At 42.6% G+C, this 19068-nt stretch overlaps 1 protein-coding gene across 6 annotated transcripts in view; it reads left to right on the top strand.

Annotated features, from left to right (window-relative positions):
• Window positions 1–19068, top strand: part of ints8 (integrator complex subunit 8) — a 72343-nt gene that overhangs the window by 12091 nt on the left and 41184 nt on the right. For all 6 annotated transcript variants that reach the window (XM_078397161.1, XM_078397166.1, XM_078397160.1 and 3 more), the window contains 6 exons: window positions 2657–2831; window positions 3933–4073; window positions 7291–7362; window positions 14911–14962; window positions 16873–17055; window positions 18016–18123. In XM_078397161.1, the coding sequence (XP_078253287.1) occupies window positions 2657–2831; window positions 3933–4073; window positions 7291–7362; window positions 14911–14962; window positions 16873–17055; window positions 18016–18123 (731 nt within the window). The remainder of the gene's footprint in view (window positions 1–2656; window positions 2832–3932; window positions 4074–7290; window positions 7363–14910; window positions 14963–16872; window positions 17056–18015; window positions 18124–19068) is intronic.

Genomic DNA, 19068 nt, shown 5'->3' with positions numbered 1-19068 from the left:
CCCTCTGGTCTTTCACATTTAAACCCTTGGGGAAATGGTGTTGCTTGTCTACCCTATCCATGCCTCGTAATTTTATGTACCTATCAGATCTTCCCTCAGCCTGCGACATTCCAGAGAAAGAATTGTGAACAGCAATTTAATTTTGGGTTAAAGCTTCTAGTTGTAAATGTGTGGAAAACACAAGTAACTAACTGTAGGAAAGAAAACTGCAGATACTGGTTTAAATCTAAGGTAAACACAAAATGCTGGAGTAACTCAGCGGGTCAGGCAGCATCTCTGGAGAGAAGGAATGGTTTGTCAAAAAAAGACAAAGTGTGGGAGTAACAGCAGGTCAGGCAGCATCTCTGGAGAATGTGGATAGATGACGTTTCAAAACACAAAGAAGGTTACGTTCCGAAACGTCACCTATCCATGTTTTCCAGAGGTGCTGCCTGACCCGCTAAGTTACTCCAACACGTTGTGCCTCTTTAAACACAAGAGACACTTTAAACATGTGGAAGTTGTTGTGTGAGCAAAGTCTATTCTCAATGTCAGAGCTTACAGAGCCAGCAGCATAATCAAGGACGAGTCGCGCCTCGCCCACGCCCTCTTCTCCCCCTCCGCCCATCGGGAAATGTGAAAACGCACATCTCCAGATTCAAGGACAGTTTCTTCCCAGTTGTTAAACATAGAAACATAGAAAATAGGTGCAGGAGTAGGCCAATCGGCTCTTCGAGCCAGCACCATTCAATATGATCATGGCCGACCATCCAAAATCAGTACCCCGTTCCTGCTTTCTCCCCATATCCTTTGATTCCATTAGCCCTAAGAGCTATATCTACCTCTCACTTGAATACATCCAGTGAATTGGCCTCCACTGCCTTCTGTAGCAGAGAATTACACAGATTCACAACCCTGGGTGAAAAGGGTTTTTTCCTCATCTCAATCCTAAATTGCCTTCCGCCTTTTTCCTAATCTGACACCATTTAGATAATAATCAACCTTCTTGTTGTTGCCACGAAAGTGGATAACCTCACATTTATTCACATTATATTGCATCTGCCATGCATCTGCAACCTATCCAAGTCACCCTGCAGCCTCATAGCATCCTCATCGCAGCTCACACTGCCACCCAGCTTTGTTTAATCCGCAAACTTGGAGATGTTACATTTAATTCCTTTGTCTAGATCGTTAATATATGTTGTAAATAACGGGTCCAGCACCGAGCCTTGCGGCACCCCATTAGTCACTGCCTGCCATTCTGAAAAGAACCCGTTAATTCCTACTATTTGCTTCCTGTCTGCCAACCAGTTCTCTATCCATGTCAATACCCTACCCCCAATACCATGTGCTCTAATTTTGCACACTAATCTCTTGTGTGGGACCTTGTCAAAGGCTTTTTGAAAGTCCAGATAGACCACATCCACTGGCTCTCCCTTATCCATTCTACTTATCACATCCTCAAAAAATTCCAGAAGATTAGTCAAGCATGATTTCCCCTTCATAAATCCTTGCTGACTTTGACCGATCCTGTCACTGCTTTCCAAATGTGCTGCGATTACATCTTTAGTAATCAACTCAAGCATCTTTCCCACGACCGACGTCAGGCTAACTGGTCGATAATTCCCTGTTTTTTTCTCTCCCTCCTTTCTTAAAAAGTGGGGTTACATTAGCTACCCTCCAGTTCACAGGAACAGATCCAGAGCCTATAGAACATTGGAAAATGATCACCAATGCATCCACGATTTCTAGGGCCTGTTAACAGGCAATTGAACCATCCTACCACAACCAGAGAGCAGTCCTGAACTACTATCTAATTGCAGACCCTTGGACTACCTTTGATCCGACTTTACTGGCTTTATCTTGCACTAAACATTATTCACGTTATCCCCTTATCGTGTATCTGTACACTGTGAATGGCTCGATTGTAATCATGTATTGTCTTTCCACTGACTGGATAGCACACAGCAAAAGCTTTTCACTGTACCTCAGTACACTTGACAATAAACTAAACTAAACTAATTTTAGCCTCAAAATTACTGCAACTCACTAATTAGGTATAGCTGAAAGTGCTGGAGTAACTCAGTGGGTCAGGCAGCATCTGTGCTGGGAATGGATAGGTAATGTTTTGGTCAGGACCAGTCTGAGCAAGGGGACTGGCCCTTGCCTATCCATACCTTTTTTTATCAAAAAATACTTTATTCAAGTAATAAATATTTACAAAACATCTTCTTTTTAACAACCCCATCCGCCATTTCCGGAGGTTACACGTTCAATACAGGTATTCATTTCCAAATTTACATTGAAATTTACACAGTATCCCTTATTTGGAGGGGCGTCTCCACCACACCCTGCCCCCCATGTCCAGCAGCGGAAGGACCCTAGACTGTGGTCCACCCCCACAGGGCCTTGGCGTTGGCTGCACCGAGCTTCAGTGCGTCCCTCAGCACGTACTCCTGCAGTCTGCAGCGGGCCAGTCGGCAACATTCCCCGACGGACAGCTCGCTCCGCTGGGAGGTCAACAAAGCTCGGGCAGACCAAAGTGTTATCCATACTTTCAAGGATGCTAACTAACCCGCTGTCTACTTGGCAATAAACTAAACTAAACTAAACTACTGTGTGTCTGTAGGTCTGTTATTTCTAAGCCTTGGTAACCATTGTTGTTTTGTTGAGGCAGATCCTTCACCAATTCAACTGATCAACCAGTTTTTGGAGCAGGCCTCCAAGCCGTCAGTAAATGAGCAGAACCAGGTCCACCCACCGACTGACAACAAGAGGAACCGCACATTGAAGCTTCTTGCTCTCAAGGTCGCTGCACACATGAAATGGGATTTGGAGGTGTTGGAGAAAAGGTGATTTCAAACACTCTTCCCACTCAGACCTTATCATTTATCAAAAAATATTTATGCACTCTTAGTCTTTCTCAGTTCAGTTTATTGTCACGTGTACCGACGTTCAGTGAATAGCTTTTGTTCTGTGCTAACTAGCCAGCGGAAAGACAATACATGACTACAATCGCGCCATTTACAGTGTATAGATACATGATAAAGGAATACGTTTAGTGCAAGGTAAAGCCAGCCACGTCCGATCAAATGCACATAATTGATCGGTCCCACGTTAAGTTTCATGTTGTGGGAGCATAATTAGGCCATTCAGCCCATCAAGTCCACTCTGCCATTCAATCGTGGCTGATCTATCTTTCTTTCTCAACCCTATTCTCCTGCCTTTGCCCCATAACCCCGACACCCGTACTAATCAAGAATCTGTCAATCTCCACCTTATAAAATATCCATTGAATTGGCCTCCACAGCCTTCTGTGGCAATGACTTCCACAGATTCACCACCCTCTGACTAAAGAAATTCCTCCTCATCTCCTTCCTAAAGGTACATGCTTTTACTCTGAGGCTATCCACTCTATCCAATAATTTCACTATTAAGTTTCAATGCGGTCCCCTCTCATCCTTCTGAACTCAAAAGCATTTGTTGCCTTTTTTAAAAGGTAATTGTCTTACTCATTCAGTTTCTAATGAATGAATGATACTTTATTGTCACATGTACCTAGCTAGGTACAGTGAAATGCTTTGTTCTGCATACAACCAGGGCAGTACACAAGTATCGCCATGTTTTGTCGGCGACCAAGTCACAAAAGTACCGGACAGTCCAATCTGCTGCCCCTCACCCCCCCTATTCTCGGCAGCCCCACCCTCCCCCTCCAGACCCCCATTCTGTTCATTCTCAGCCACCCGATGCTGTCCCACCTTGTTCTCGCTGTCCTCTTGCCCGCCCGCTCCCCCTTCCTTCACGCCCCCCCCCGTTCTGTTCCTTCTCAGTTGCCCCCCACCAGATCCCCCCCTTCGTTCTCGGTAGCCCCCTCGCCTGGTTCCCCCATTGCTCGTTCACTTAAGTGATTATTGAGTGTTATATATTTTTAATCATACAATTATCTATCCCAGCTTGACCGTGCCAGTGCTGAATATGCTGCTGAACGAGCTGCTTTGTATCAGCAAGGTTCCTCCAGGTGTAAAGCATGTTGATCTAGACTTGTGCAGCCTGCCTCCAACCACCACCATGGCTATCCTGGTGTACAATAGATGGTAAGTACCGACATCCTTGACTGTAACTTTTATGCTGCTACATATTTCCAGTCTAACATCCTGCTGAGCTTCTGTCAGGGGTTGTCAGGCTGTGGTACAGTTCACAAAACATAAAGTGAAGCAAAGTTATAACATTTTCTGGTACCATATTGGTGGCATATTTTACATGTACTTCTTGATTGCATTCGTTCCATACACCTACCAGCCTTTCACATGAATTAACCCTTGATTACACCAAGAGGGTGGGGTTTACATAGAATGAGTTGCCAGAGACGGTAGTTGAAACAGGTATCATCAAAACATTCAAAAACACTATGACAGGTACATGGATAGGAAAGATTTAGAGGGATCTAGCATGTGCAACTTTATTCATGACACAATCGTACATTATTTCCATGACAGACCATTCTTGAATAGACTAGTCATTCAATCTTTGATTAGTCATGCCATCTTTGATTAGTACGGGTATCAGAGGTTTTGGGGAGAATAGGGTTAGGAGAGAGAGAGAGATACAATGCCCTCCATAATGTTTGGGACAAAGACCCATCATTTATTTATTTCCCTCTGTACTCTACAATTTGAGATTTGTAATCTCACTTTTTAAGAAAGGAGGGAGAGAGAAAACGGGTAATTATAGACCAGTTAGTCTGACATCAGTGGTGGGGAAGATGCTGGAGTCAATTATAAAAGACGAAATTGCTGAGCATTTGGATAGCAGTAACAGGATCATTCCGAGTCAGCATGGATTTACTAAGGGGAAATCATGCTTGACAAATCTACTGGAATTTTTTGAGGATGTAACTAGGAAAATTGACAGGGGAGAGTCAGTGGATGTGGTGTACCTCGACTTTCAGAAAGCCTTCGACAAGGTCCCACATAGGAGATTAGTGGGCAAAATTAGAGCACATGGTATTGGGGGTAGGGTACTGACATGGATAGAAAATTGGTTGACAGACAGAAAGCAAAGAGTGGGGATAAATGGGTCCCTTTCGGAATGGCAGGCAGTGAGGTACCGCAAGGTTCGGTGCTGGGACCCCAGCTATTTACGATATACATTAATGACTTAGATGAAGGGATTAAAAGTACCATTAGCAAATTTGCAGATGATACTAAGCTGGGGGGTAGTGTGAATTGTGAGGAAGATGCAATAAGGCTGCAGGGTGACTTGGACAGGTTGTGTGAGTGAGCGGATACATGGCAGATGCAGTTTAATGTAGATAAGTGTGAGGTTATTCACTTTGGAAGTAAGAATAGAAAGGCAGATTATTATCTGAATGGTGTCATGTTAGGAAGAGGGGATGTTCAACGAGATCTGGGTGTCCTAGTGCATCAGTCGCTGAAAGGAAGCATGCAGGTACAGCAGGCAGTGAAGAAAGCCAATGGAATGTTGGCCTTCGTAACAAGAGGAGTTGAGTATAGGAGCAAAGAGGTCCTTCTACAGTTGTACCGGGCCCTGGTGAGACCGCATCTGGAGTATTGTGTGCAGTTTTGGTCTCCAAATTTGAGGAAGGATATTCTTGCTATTGAGGGCGTGCAGCGTAGGTTCACTAGGTTGATTCCCGGAATGGCGGGACTGTCGTATGTTGAAAGGCTGGAGCAATTAGGCTTGTATACACTGGAATTTAGAAGGATGAGGGGGGATCTTATTGAAACATATAAGATAATTAGGGGATTGGACACATTAGAGGCAGGAAACATGTTCCCAATATTGGGGGAGTCCAGAACAAGGGGCCACAGTTTAAAAATAAGGGGTAGGCCATTTAGAACGGAGATGAGGAAGAACTTTTTCAGTCAGAGAGTGGTGAAGGTGTGGAATTCTCTGCCTCAGAAGGCAGTGGAGGCCAGTTCGTTGGATGCTTTCAAGAGAGAGTTGGATAGAGCTCTTAAGGATAGCGGAGTGAGGGGGTATGGGGAGAAGGCAGGAACAGGGTACTGATTGAGAGTGATCAGCCATGATCGTATTGAATGGCGGTGCTGGCTCGAAGGGCTGAATGGCCTACTCCCGCACCTATTGTCTATTGTCACATGTAGTTAATGTTCACATTGTCAGATTTTAATAAAGTCCATTTTTATACATTTTGGTTTCACCATGTAGAAATTACAGCAGTGTTAATACATAGTCCCCCCCATTTCAGGGCACCATAATGTTTTGGACACAGCAATGTCATGTAAATGAAAGTCGTCATGTTTAGTATTTTGTTGCATTTATTTTGCATGCAATGACTGCTTGAAGTCTGCGATTCATGGACATCACCAGTTGCTGGGTGTCTTCTCTGGTGATGCTCTGCCAGGCCGGTATTGCAGCCATCTTTAGCCTTCCTTTTTCTCTTCAGCATATAAAAGGCATGCTCAATTGGGTTCAGATTGGGTGTAATTTCTACATGGTAATTTCTACATGGTAAAACCAAAATGTATAAAAATAAAAAATCTGACAATATGCATTTTAACCACATGTGATTTTTTTCTATTACAAATCTCAAATTGTGGAATACTGAGGCAAATAAATAAATGATGGGTCTTTGTCCCAAACATTATGGAGGGCACTGTAGATCAGCCATGATTGAATGGCGGAGTAGACTTGATGGGCCTAATGGCCTAATTCTGCTTCTATCACTTATGATCTCATGATAAGAAGTGAATCTATTTCATTTCATTCATGAACTACAATATGGTGTGTACCTTTGAGGAAAATAATGCACAAATATTGAAGGTTGCTAAGAAGGTTGCAAAGTAACTCACCGGCTCAGGCAGCCTCTCTGGAGAAAAGGAATGGGTGATGTTTTGGGTCAAGACTTCTTCAGACTGAGAGTCAATGGAAAGGGAAACTAGAGGTATGAAAACGTACAGAACAAATCAGAGGCGGCACCAATGGCCAAAGAGCCCACAATGGTCCATTGTTGGCTGTGGAGGAGGTGATAACGAGGGGATACAAACAGTAAAACTAGCAGGACAACTGGTGGGAGAGGGACAGAGAGAGAGGGAATGGAAGGGTGACTTGAAATTAGAGAAATCAATATTCATACCGCTGGGTTGTAAGATGCCCAAGCCAAATACGAGGTGCTGTTTACTCAGTTTGCTGTGGTCCACAAGTTACGTGTTTGTTGAATTCTACGTTTTTTTGCTGTTAGCTGCATGGATAGTTATGTATTTTGTGTACATGACGAAAGTGAATCATTTTCTGGATATTTTGTTCTAACGAATCATTTTCTTTGAATAGGGCTGTTAGAACAACCGTCCATAGCAGCTTTCCAGTGAAACAATTAAAAGCTGGGCCTCCACAATTAAACTTGTGAGTTCAATTTTCCGTATTCTTGCTATGACATTACATGACACAAAGCTGCCAACCTGAGATTTTGAATTGCCACTTGACCCAGGATGCATGCTCTTTGAAGGAGTGTGTCAGATTACCACAACTATTGATAAAGAGTCCGGATTTCCTGACTTTATCTTGAAATAGTTTAACACTCATTTTAAGATTCCCCTGTCCCCCCCTGTTTGTGTAGGAAGGAACTGCAGATGCTGGTTTACACCGAAGATAGACACAAAATGCTGGATTAGCAGCATCTCTGGAGAAAAGGAAACCGAAATGTCACCTGTTCCTCTTCTCCAGAGATGCTGCCTGACCTGCTGAGTTACTCCAACATTTTGTGTCTATCTAGAAGCAGGATTACTTTTCTTTGTAGTCTGCTTCCTTGAAGCGTCCTTCAAATCCATTGTAAATGAGCAAAAACAAGTCGCTGGGTGAAAAAAGATTTCCTCATCTCAGTCCTAAATGGCCTACCCCTTATTCTTAAACTGTGACCCCTGGTTCTGGACTCCCCCAACATCAGGTACATTTTTCCTGCATCTAGCCTGTCCAATCCTTTAAGAATTTTATATGTTTCTATAAGATCTTCTCTCATTCTTCTAAATTCCAGTGAATACAAGCCCAGTCGACCCATACTTTCATCATATGTCAGTCCTGCCATCCTGGGAATTAACCTGGTGAACTTACACTGCACTCTCTCAATAGCATTATGTCTTTCCTCAAATTAGACCAAAATTGCACACAATACTCCAGGTGCGGTCTCACCAGGGCCCTGTACAACTGCAGTCCTTGCTCCTAAACTCAAATCCTCTCGCAATGAAGGGCAACATGCCATTAGCTTTCTTCACTGCCTGCTGTACCTGTATGCTTACTTTCAGTGACTGATGTACAAGGACACCCAGGTCTCGTTGCACCTCCCATTTTCCTAATCTGACACCATTCAGATAATAATCTGCTTTCCTGATCTTGCCACCAAAGTGGATAACCTCATATTTATCCACATTACACTGCATCTAACATGTATCTGCCCATTCACCCAACCTATCCAAATCACCCGGCAGCCTCATAGCATTCTCATCGCAGCTCACACTGCCACCCAGCTTTGTGTTATCCGCAAACTTAGAGATGTTACATTTAATTCCCTCGTCTAAATCATTAATATATATTGTAAATAACAGGGATCCCAGCACAGAGCCTTGCGCCACCCCACTAGTCACTGCCTGCCATTCTGAAAAGGACCTGTTAATTCCTACTGTTTGCTTCCTGTCTGCCAACCAGTTCTCTACCATGTCAATACCCTACCCCCAATACCATGTGCTCTAATTTTGCACACTAATCTCTTGTGTGGGATCTTGTCAACGGGTTTTTGAAAGTCCAGATACACCACATCCACTGGCTCTCCCTTATCCATTCTACTTGTTACATCCTCAAAAAAATCCTGAAGATCAGTCAAGCATGATTTCCCCTTATATAATTCCCTGTTTTCTCTCTCCCTCCTTTCTTAAAAAGTGGAGTTACATTGGTCACCCTCCAGTCCACAGGAACTGATCCAGAGTCCAGAGAACATTGGAAAATGATCACCAATGCATCCACGATTTCTCGGGCCACCTCCTTGAGTACTCTGGGATGCAGACCATCAGGCCCTGGGGATTTATCTGCCTTCAGTCCCAACAGTTTACCTAACACCATTTCCTGACTAATGTGGATTCCTTTCAGTTCCTCCCTCCCACTAAATCCTTGGTCTCCTAGTATTTCTGGGAGACTGTTTGTATCTTCCTTAGTGAAGACAGAACCAAAGTACTCATTTAACTGTTCTTCCATTTCCTTGTTTCCTATTATAAATTCACCTGTCTCTGACCTACATTTGTCTTCACTGGTTAATCTACTCATTCCTGGGATCATTCTTGTAAACCTCCTCTGGACCCCCTCCAGAGCCAGAATATCCTTCCTCAGATATGGTCCCTAAAATTGCTCACAATATTCCAAATGCGGCCTGACCAGCGTCTTATAAAGCCTCAGCTGGTTCTGTATACAAGCTTTCTTCAAATAAATGCTAGAGGTTCTAGTGGTTTTTTTCTCTCGTGTTATCTTTGGTTCTGTTATTAGTTTTGTTTAGAGATACAGCGGAAACAGGCCTTTAGGCCCACTGAGTTTGCGCCGACCAATGATCCCTGCACACTAACATTATCCTACACACACTAGGGACAATTTATATTTATACCAAATTAATTAACCTACAAACCTGCAGGTCTTGTGGGAGGAAACCGAAGATCCCAGAGAATACTCACGCAAGTCACGGGGAGAACGTACAAATTCTGTACTGACAGCACCAGTAGTCAGGATCAAATCTGGGCCTCTGGCGCTATAAGGCAGCAACTCTACCACTGCTCCACCATGCCCCCCATAAATACAGTGCATTCAGAAAGTATTCGACCCCTTAACTTTTTCCACATTTTGTTACGTTACAGCCTTATTTTTAAATGGATTTTTTTTTTAAATCATCAATCTACACACAATACCCCAGAATGAAGAAGCAAAAACAGGTGTTTAGAATTTTTTGCAAAGTAATTAAAAATAAATAACTGAAATATCACATTTACATAAATATTCAGACCCTTTGCTGTCACACTCAAAAATAGCTTAGGTTCATCCTGTTTCCATTGATTATCCTTGAGATGTTTCTACAACTTGATTAGAGTCAACAAGTGGTAAATTAAATTGATTGGACATGATTTGGAAAGGCACTATATAAGGACCCACAGTTGACAGTGCATGTCAGAGCAAAAACCAAGCCGTGAAGATGAAGGAATTGTCCGTAGACCTCCGAGACAGGATTGTGTCGAGACACAGATCTGGGGAAGGGTATAAAACAATTTCTGCAGCATTGCAGGTCCCGAAGAGCACAGTGGCCTCTGTCATTCTTAAATGGAAGAACTTTGGAACCACCGGGACTCTTCATAGAGCTGGCCGCCCGGCCAAACTGAGCAATCGGGGGAGAAGGGCCTTGGTCAAGGAGGTGACCAAGAACCCAATGGTCACTCTGACAGAGCTCCAGAGTTCCTCTGTGAAGATGGGAGAACGTTCCAGAAGGACAACTAGATCTGCAGCACTTCACCAATCAGGCCTTATGGTAGAGTGGCCAGATGGAAGCCACTCCTCAGTAAAAGGCACATGACAGCCTGCTTGGAGTTTGCCAAAAGGCACCTAAAGGAATCTCAGACCATGAGAAACAAGATTCTGTGGTCTGATGAAACCAAGATTGAATTCTTTGGGCTGAATGAACGTCACATCTGGAGGAAACCAGGCACCGCTCATCCCTGGCCAATACCATACCTACGGTGAAGCATGGTGGTGGCAGCATCATGCTGTGGGGATGTTTTTAGCGGCAGGAACTGGGAGACTAGTCTGGATCGAGGGAAAGATGAACGGAGCAAAGTACAGAGAGATCCTTGATGAAAACCTGCTCCAGAGTGTTCTGGACCTCAGACTGGGGCGGAGGTTCAACTTCCAACAGGACAACGACCATAAGCACACAGCCAAGACAACGCAGGAGTGGCTTCATGACAAGTCTGTGAATGTCCTTGAGTGGTCCAGCCTGAGCCCGGACTATCGAACATCTCTGGAGGGACCTGAAAATAGCTGTGCATCGACGCTCCCCATCCAACCTGACAGAGCTTGAGAGGATCTGCAGAGAAGAATGGGAGAAATTATCCAAATACAGGTGTGCCAAGCTTGTAGCGCCATACCCAAGAAGACCTGAGGCTGTAATCGCTGCCAAAGGTGCCTCAACAAAGTACTGAGTAAAGAGTCTGAATACTTATGTAAATGTGATATTTCAGTTATTTCTTTTTAATTACTTTGCAAAAAATTCTAAACACCTGATTGCGCTTTTTTATTATGGGGTATTGTGTTAGATTGATGATTAAAAAAAAAGAATTTAATCCATTTTAAAATAAGACTGTAACGTAACAAAATGTGGAAAAAGTGAAGGGGTCTTAATGCTTTCTGAATGCACTGTATATGTCCTCTGGTTCTTCACTCTTCTATCATGATTGCTTTCCCTCGTCCTTTTTGTTTGGATTTTTGATGAATCTCCTGTATTAACCTCTCAAACATTCTCAGGAGGGCTAATCAGTGTTTGCAGCTTTCCTGTGCAATTATTTTAGTAAGTTGTATCTGCAGCTTCTCCACGGTGCAGATCCACATCTTTATGTTATTAAATTATTTTGTTATACTCACTTTCCTAAATATTTTCTACTTTTAATATTTGACTATTATTTGCTGATTCATCATTAATGTCTTGTCACCATTATAAACATTCGCTTTACTGCCACGCTGAGGAGCTACCACTAAAATTTACTGTACCTACATGTCAAGTGCAATATAGAACAATTATCACATGATGATGTTTCCACTTTGTCGTATCAGCATTGCTTTGCCTCCAATCTTAAAAGAACACAGTTTATTTTAGAGATTCAACGCGGAACAGGCCCTACAGCACACTGAGTCCGCGACGACCAGCGATACCCACAGGAAAAACATTTTCAGTCAGAGAGTGGTGAATCTGTGGAATTCTCTGCCTCAGAAGGCAGTGGAGGCCAATTCTCTGAATGCATTCAAGAGAGAGCTAGATAGAGCTCTTAAGGATAGCGGAGTCAGGGGGTATGGGGAGAAGGCAAGAACGGGGTACTGATTGAGAATGATCAGCCATGATCACATTGAATGGCGATGCTGGCTCGAAGGGCCGAATGGCCTACTCCTGCACCTATTGTCTATTGTCACACTTACACTATCCAGCACACACTAGTGACAATTTTACAATTATACCAAGCCGATTAACCTACAAACCTGTACATCTTTGGAGTGTGGGAGGAAAGCTGAGATCCTGGAGAAAACCCACCCAGGTGACGGGTGGAACGTATAAACTCCGTACAGACAGCACCCGTAGTCAAGATCAAACCCGGGTCTCTGGCGCTGTAAGGCAGCATCTCTACCGCTGCGCCGCCGTGCCACCACAACATTTATGCAGTATATTTACACACAACGTACACCCAATTTACTTACTTTACCAGGGTCACAGCTGTGCGTGCACTTTTTCTCTCTCCAAAGATGTGGATTTACCCTTGCCAGAACCTCTTTGTTTTGCTTGTTAGTTTAAAGTCCTGTCAGGCACTTCAATTGTTTGAATTGCCAGAACAATGACTCCAGCTTAATTTACGTGGAGACCATCCAAATGATCAGTGTGTTCCCACTTTCCATTATACTGGCACTGAGGTTCATGAATTAAAAATACTCCGTCTCACACACTAGTCTTTCAGCCAAAGATTGAAACTAGTTTACGGTTCCCACAGCAGAGAGAACATGGGCTCGATAAAGACAAAAAGTCTATCCACGGCAACACAGAAAACACTCCCAAGGCAATTTCCTGTTATTAAGTTATTTTAGTGGATAACGCATAATTTTTCTTTGTTTGTCTATGAACTTGACCTTGGCCTCAGAGTTTTGCTGTCCAGGAGAGGAGGATTTGGAACTGAAATAACTTCCTCATTAAGCATCTGGTCTGTGTTCAAACTGATGCTCCAAACAATTAGCTGAAGCCAGAAATGTAATATAGGAAAATAGTTATTTATACTTAGTATAAGAAAATAAAATAATATAAGAAAATAACTGCAGATGCTGGTACAAATCGATTTATTCACAAAATGCTGTAGTAACTCAGCAGGTCAGGCAGTATCTCGGGAGAGAAGGAATGGGTGACGTTTCGGGTCGAGACCCTTCTTCAGTCTGAAGAAGGGTCTCGACCCGAAACGTCACCCATTCCTTCTCTCCCGAGATGCTGCCTGACCTGCTGAGTTACTCCAGCATTTTGTGAATAAATAGTTATTTATACTTCCCACTTTCATAATTTTGGGTATCACTTTTTCTCTGATTTATCACTAATGCCTTGCTAACATTATAAACCTGCACTTTACTGCCAAACTGAGGACCCATCAGTTTAACAAAAATAGGAACATACTAGATTAGCATTCGAGTTCCCAAAGCACCTATTTGATCCAGTTTGCTACTCTACGGAGCACATTTTAAAATAATGTCATAAAATAGTTGTATAATGCTCTATATCCTTGTATGGCCCCTGTAGTTGTGTTGCCTTTTGGGAGTTTATTAGTTTATTTACAAACCATCTAGTTTTTAGAGTTATAGAACATGGAAATAGGCCCTTCAGCCCAACTTGCCCATGCTGACCAAGATGTCCCATTTACACAAGGGGCAGCACGGTGGCGCAGCAGTAGAGCTGCTGCCTTACAGCGCCAGAGACCTGGGTTCGATCCTGACTACGGGTGTTGTCTGGATTAGAAATTGTTCCATCGGCTTCTTGGCCAGCAAGATAGGATATCTTGATATAAGATATTTATATTATTTGGCAGTTTTAAAGTTATGATATTGCAGTTCTTTGCAGTTGTTAATTAGATCTGGAGCGTGGTTGGGGGAGGCACTGCATTATGCCTAAAGCAAAATACATAATACAAACTTCTGAAGTGACACATTTTGAGACAATTGGTCACACTGGACACTTGGACACTTTAATTCTCCTTCCCATTCCCACACAGACCTTTCTGTCCTCGTTCTCCTCCATTGTTAAACGCAAATTGGAGGAACAGCATATCGTATTTGGCTTGGGCAGCTTACAGCCCAGTGGTATGAATATCGATTTCTCTCACTTCAGGTGGTCCCGGCATTCCCTCTCTATCCCTCCCCCACGCAAGTCGCACTAGCTTCTTATTTTCACCCTACAACAGCTAACAATGCCCTTTTTTCTTTATCATCGTTACATTTTTTGCATATCTTTCATTCATTATAGACAATAGAAAATAGGTGCAGGAGAAGGCCATTCGGCCCTGCGAGCCAGCACCGCCATTCAATGTGATCATGGCTGATCATTCTCAATCAGTACCCCGTTCCTGCCTTCTCCCCATACCCCCTGACTCCGCTATCCTTAAGAGCTCTATCTAGCTCTCTCTTGAATGTATTCAGAGAATTGGCCTCCACTGCCCTCTGAGGCAGAGAATTCCACAGATTCACAACTCTCTGACTAAAAAAGTTTTTCCTCATTTCTGTTCTAAATGGCCTACCCCTTATTCTTAAACTGTGGCCCCTGGTTCTGGACTCCCCCAACATTGGGAACATGTTTCCTGCCTCTAACGTGTCCAACCCCTTAATAATTTTATACGTTTCGATAAGATCCCCTCTCATCCTTCTCATTCATTGTTCTTTATCTCTCCACATTACCATCTATATCGCTCGTTTCCCTTATCCCTAACCAGTCTGAAGAAGGGTCTCAACCCGAAAAGTCATCCATTCCTTCTCTCCAGGGATACTGCCTGAGTTACTCCAGCTTTTTGTGTCTATCTTTGGTCATACTGGTAATATGGTAACGCAACGTCATTCTTGAATTGGCCTTGCTCCTGGTTGCTTTGTCGAATAATATTTAGTGGAATATTCAGTGGCTTTGTCTCCTGTTTCTGTGCATAGAATGAGCCAAATGCAGCAAGAAAAGGAATTGACAGATAACATTTTAAAAGTGGTAAGTTTCTTTCTTTGTGTCCTTCCAAAGTTACAATTAAGTTAACATCAACATTTTCTTAAAGCATACATACTTTAAGGCAGTTCTTCAGTTGAAAATTGTTTTTTAGTGAAGAAAATTTACATATATTTGTAAACTAAAATTTTACTTAATATTGATGGATTACTGAGACCATATTACATCAGTTTTAAAACTCAAGCTCTATTGTTTTGGATCTGTGCTATTTAACAAATCTTGGAACAAATCTTCATTCCTATTGACACTATATAGATCTCAGGGTAACCATTTAAAACATCCAATTATTTAAAGTGGCACTAAATAAAATTGATGTTGATCTAAGCCTTCTGGGGTCTGATTAAGAGCACAGTTTGCAAACACCAACAATTTCTACAGTAAGATTTTTGGGTTCATTTTTATATTCTGCAACCAATGTGTAGGAGCCATTTTTGCGTTTATTAGTTATTTTTGCATGTTATTATTATTATTATTACCTTGTATCCTGCTGTAGTTTGGACATTATAGAGTTAATGCGATGCTTACGTATGGGCTGGACAGAGCTTGAGTTGGGGCAGTTTGGTACGTGCTGGCAGTGTGTGAGCTGAGAAGGTGCTGACAGAGGTTCAGACAAAGGTTCCGCCAAAAGATTCATTAGCCAAGATGTAATGGGTTGTAGATCTTATTGACAAGAACATTAATACAGATTTCTGCCAAAGTTAAATCTGGCAATTCGTATCGATCGCATAGACTGTGGTAAGATATGGAAATTTACCTAGCAAATCAATAACCAGTCGATGACAAGAGATATGCCAATATGTTTATTGCGACTTCAAAATAAAAAATGTCTAACTAATTCAAACGTCGAGAAGGTCTCTGTTTTTGATTAACTCGAGTCATTAAAGCTTATCGTTTCACCCAATCTATGCAAGTGGCAGCTTGGGAGCTAATTGATAGACGAGAAGCTGGCCGCTATACAATGTGTTTAGAGTAAAGCAGGAACGTCAGCCTCATAATGATTAGTGAGCACAAGAGGATAAGGGGTGTATAAAATTATGAGAGGAATAGATCGGGTGGACACACAGAGTCTCTTGCCCAGATTGGGGGAATCGAGAAGCATAAGTTTAAGATGAAGGGGAAAGATTTTATAGGAATCTGAGATGTAACTTTTTCACGCAAAGGATGGTGGGCGTATGGAACGAGCTGCCGGAAGAGGTAGTTGAGGCGGGGACTATTGCAACATTTAAGAAGCAATTAGACAGGTACATGGGTAGGACAAGGTTTAGAGGGATATGGGCAGGCAATTGGGACTACTGTAGATGGGACATGTTGATCGGTGTGGGCAAGTTGGTCCGAAGGGCCTGTTTCCGCACTGTATAAGATAGACACAAAATGCTGGTGTAACTCAGCGGAACAGGCAGGATATCTCTGGATAAAAGGGATGGGTGACGTTGTGGGTCGTGACCCTTTACACTGAGAGTCAGGAGAGAGGGAGACGCAGAGGTAAGGAAGTGTAAGGTGTGAAAACAAAATATCAAAAGAGATGCGGCTCAAGGAAAATGTAAAATAGATCATTGTTAGCTAGGAGAAGGGAACAACAAAGCAAACTGATAAAATGTAATCAGGTGGACAGTGAGAATGGTCAGAGAACTGGGAAGGGGATGGGATGGAGAGAGACGGAATGCAAGGATTACTTGAAGTTAGAGAAGTTCATATTCACATTGCTGGGGTGTAAGCTGCCCACGCGAAATATGAGGTGCTGTTGGAACAGTATTTTGTGTCTATCTTCGGTGTAAACCAGCATCTGCAGTTCCTTCTACACTGCATGACTCTATGACTGTTTATAAGTAACTTGCATTAGGTGCACATAATTAAAAGTAGTTAGATAACGACGTCCAATTATTTTATATCTCCAGCTTAAGGAACAGGCTGAAGACTCCATTCTGGTTTTAGAGAGAGCCCTCCAGTTGACCACACATTTATATGTCCATACTATGAAGACCCTGGACCAGATAGCAGGAGAATCTTGCCTAGCAAATGGCCACACAGAAAACTCAACCGCCGGATTACAAATCAGTGTGGATGAAATGCATTGCCAGGTTAAACTATGCAAATATTCCATATCTGCATCAATCAGTGATGTTCAAATATTGTTAATTAAGATTTAAAGGGCGTCATTAATTAAATGTAATCAGTATAAAAAAAAAAAATCAGATTTGTTTGCTTGGGATTAAACATTCAGAATGATCATTCTATAGAAATAACGCTGAGAATGTAAACTGATCTGATATATTCAGCCTCTCAATTCTGGCATTATTGTCAGAAAACTATTTTTCTGCCTTTTTGTGATTTGCATTTTGTAATCAGGCCAGCAGAACCATTTGCATGTCTGATTTTATTTTTCTCATTCTATCTTACTCTAATAAGACTATCTGTTTTCTAATTCTATTCCTCCAGAAATGGTCTAATACTTCACGCATAATTTCATAGCCCATTCAGTTCATCTCCACTTTTAATGATGTACCTATTGAAAAGATCAGATCCCGCTATTCCACAATTTAGTTTCACCATTGGATTACAAGGAGTTCTTGCTTCCTTATTCTTTCCACCAAAATATACAGCCTCCAAGGAAACCCATCTCGTTCATGAATCTCTTTCGTGGTTTGAAATCTCCCATCTGGGACAAGTTGACCAGGGAGTTGTGGAGGGAACGGTCTCTGCAGAAAGGGGTGGATCGAGCCATTTAGATGATAAGGGAATAACGTTCAGTGCAAGGTAAATTGAGTAAAGTCCGATCAAAGATAGTCCGAGGGTTATCCAATGAGGTCAATAGTAGTTCAGGACTACTCTCTAGTTGTGGTAGAATTATTCAGTTGCCTGATAACAGCTGGGAAGAAACTGTTCCTGAATAAATCATCAGCACTTGTCAAGTTTCAATTCCAACGAACAGACCATAAATTAGACTTCTTTTGTCATAGAATTTTTTTTTGTGATTCTTGAACCATTTGAAATATTTGTGCTAAGTGTCTATATTTTACCTCTAATTCATTTGAATGTAGGTTTGCTACGATCTGGGCACTGTGTTCTTCAGTCAAGGCTCTTCCAATCCACCCATCTACGAAAAAGCCAAGGAACACTTATTCAAAACCAATGAACTGCTCTCAAAGGTACTTTGAAAAAGACCTCGCCACCAAATGTCTCTACATGTTGCCAGTAAATTATATATATATATATATATATATATATAATATTCCAGGTGAGACAGAGGTTCACCTGCACCTCCTCCAACCTCATCTATTGCATCCGCTGCTCCAGATGTCAACTTATTTACATCGGCGAAACCAAACGCAGGCTGAGCGATCGCTTCGCTCAACACCTGCGCTCGGTCCGCGCTAACCAATCTGATCTCCCGGTGGCTGAGCACTTCAACTCCCCGTCCCACTCCCAGTCTGACCTTTCTGTCATGGGCCTCCTCCAGTGCCATAGTGAGTCCCACCGGAAATTGGAGGAACAGCACCTCATATTTCGCCTGGGAAGCTTGCAGCCCAGTGGTATGTACATTGACTTCTCCAACTTTATATAGTTCCTCTGTCCCTCTCTCCCCCTTCCCAGATCTCCCACTGTCTTCCTGTCTCCACCTATATCCTTCCTTTGTCCCGCCCCCCTGACATCAGTCTGAAGAAGGGTCTCGACCCGAAACGTCACCCATTCCTTCTCTCCTGAGATGCTGCCTGACCTGCTGAGTTACTCCAGCATTTTGTGAATAAATACCTTCGATTTGTACCAGCATCTGCAGTTATATATATATATATAATTGCATATATATATATGCAATTACATTGTGTGTTGGCAGACTGTGCCTGACACTGGAAACATAGAACATAAACTTGGAAAGGTACTGCACAGGAACATTCCCTTTGGCCCAAAACGTTTGTGCCGAACATGATGCCAAGATAAACTAACCTCATCTGCCTGCATATGATCCCTATCCCTCCATTCCCTGCATATCCATTTTCTCTCTAAGAGCCTCTTAAATGCCACTATCATATCTGCCTCCACCACCAGCCTGGCAGTATGTTTCAGGCCCCCACCACTCAGTATTTAAAACAAAT

This window comes from Rhinoraja longicauda, chromosome 4, assembly GCF_053455715.1.
Source record: "Rhinoraja longicauda isolate Sanriku21f chromosome 4, sRhiLon1.1, whole genome shotgun sequence".
In the NCBI taxonomy this organism is placed as follows: Eukaryota; Metazoa; Chordata; class Chondrichthyes; order Rajiformes; family Arhynchobatidae; genus Rhinoraja; species Rhinoraja longicauda.
This window is presented reverse-complemented; position numbering and strand designations above follow the sequence as displayed.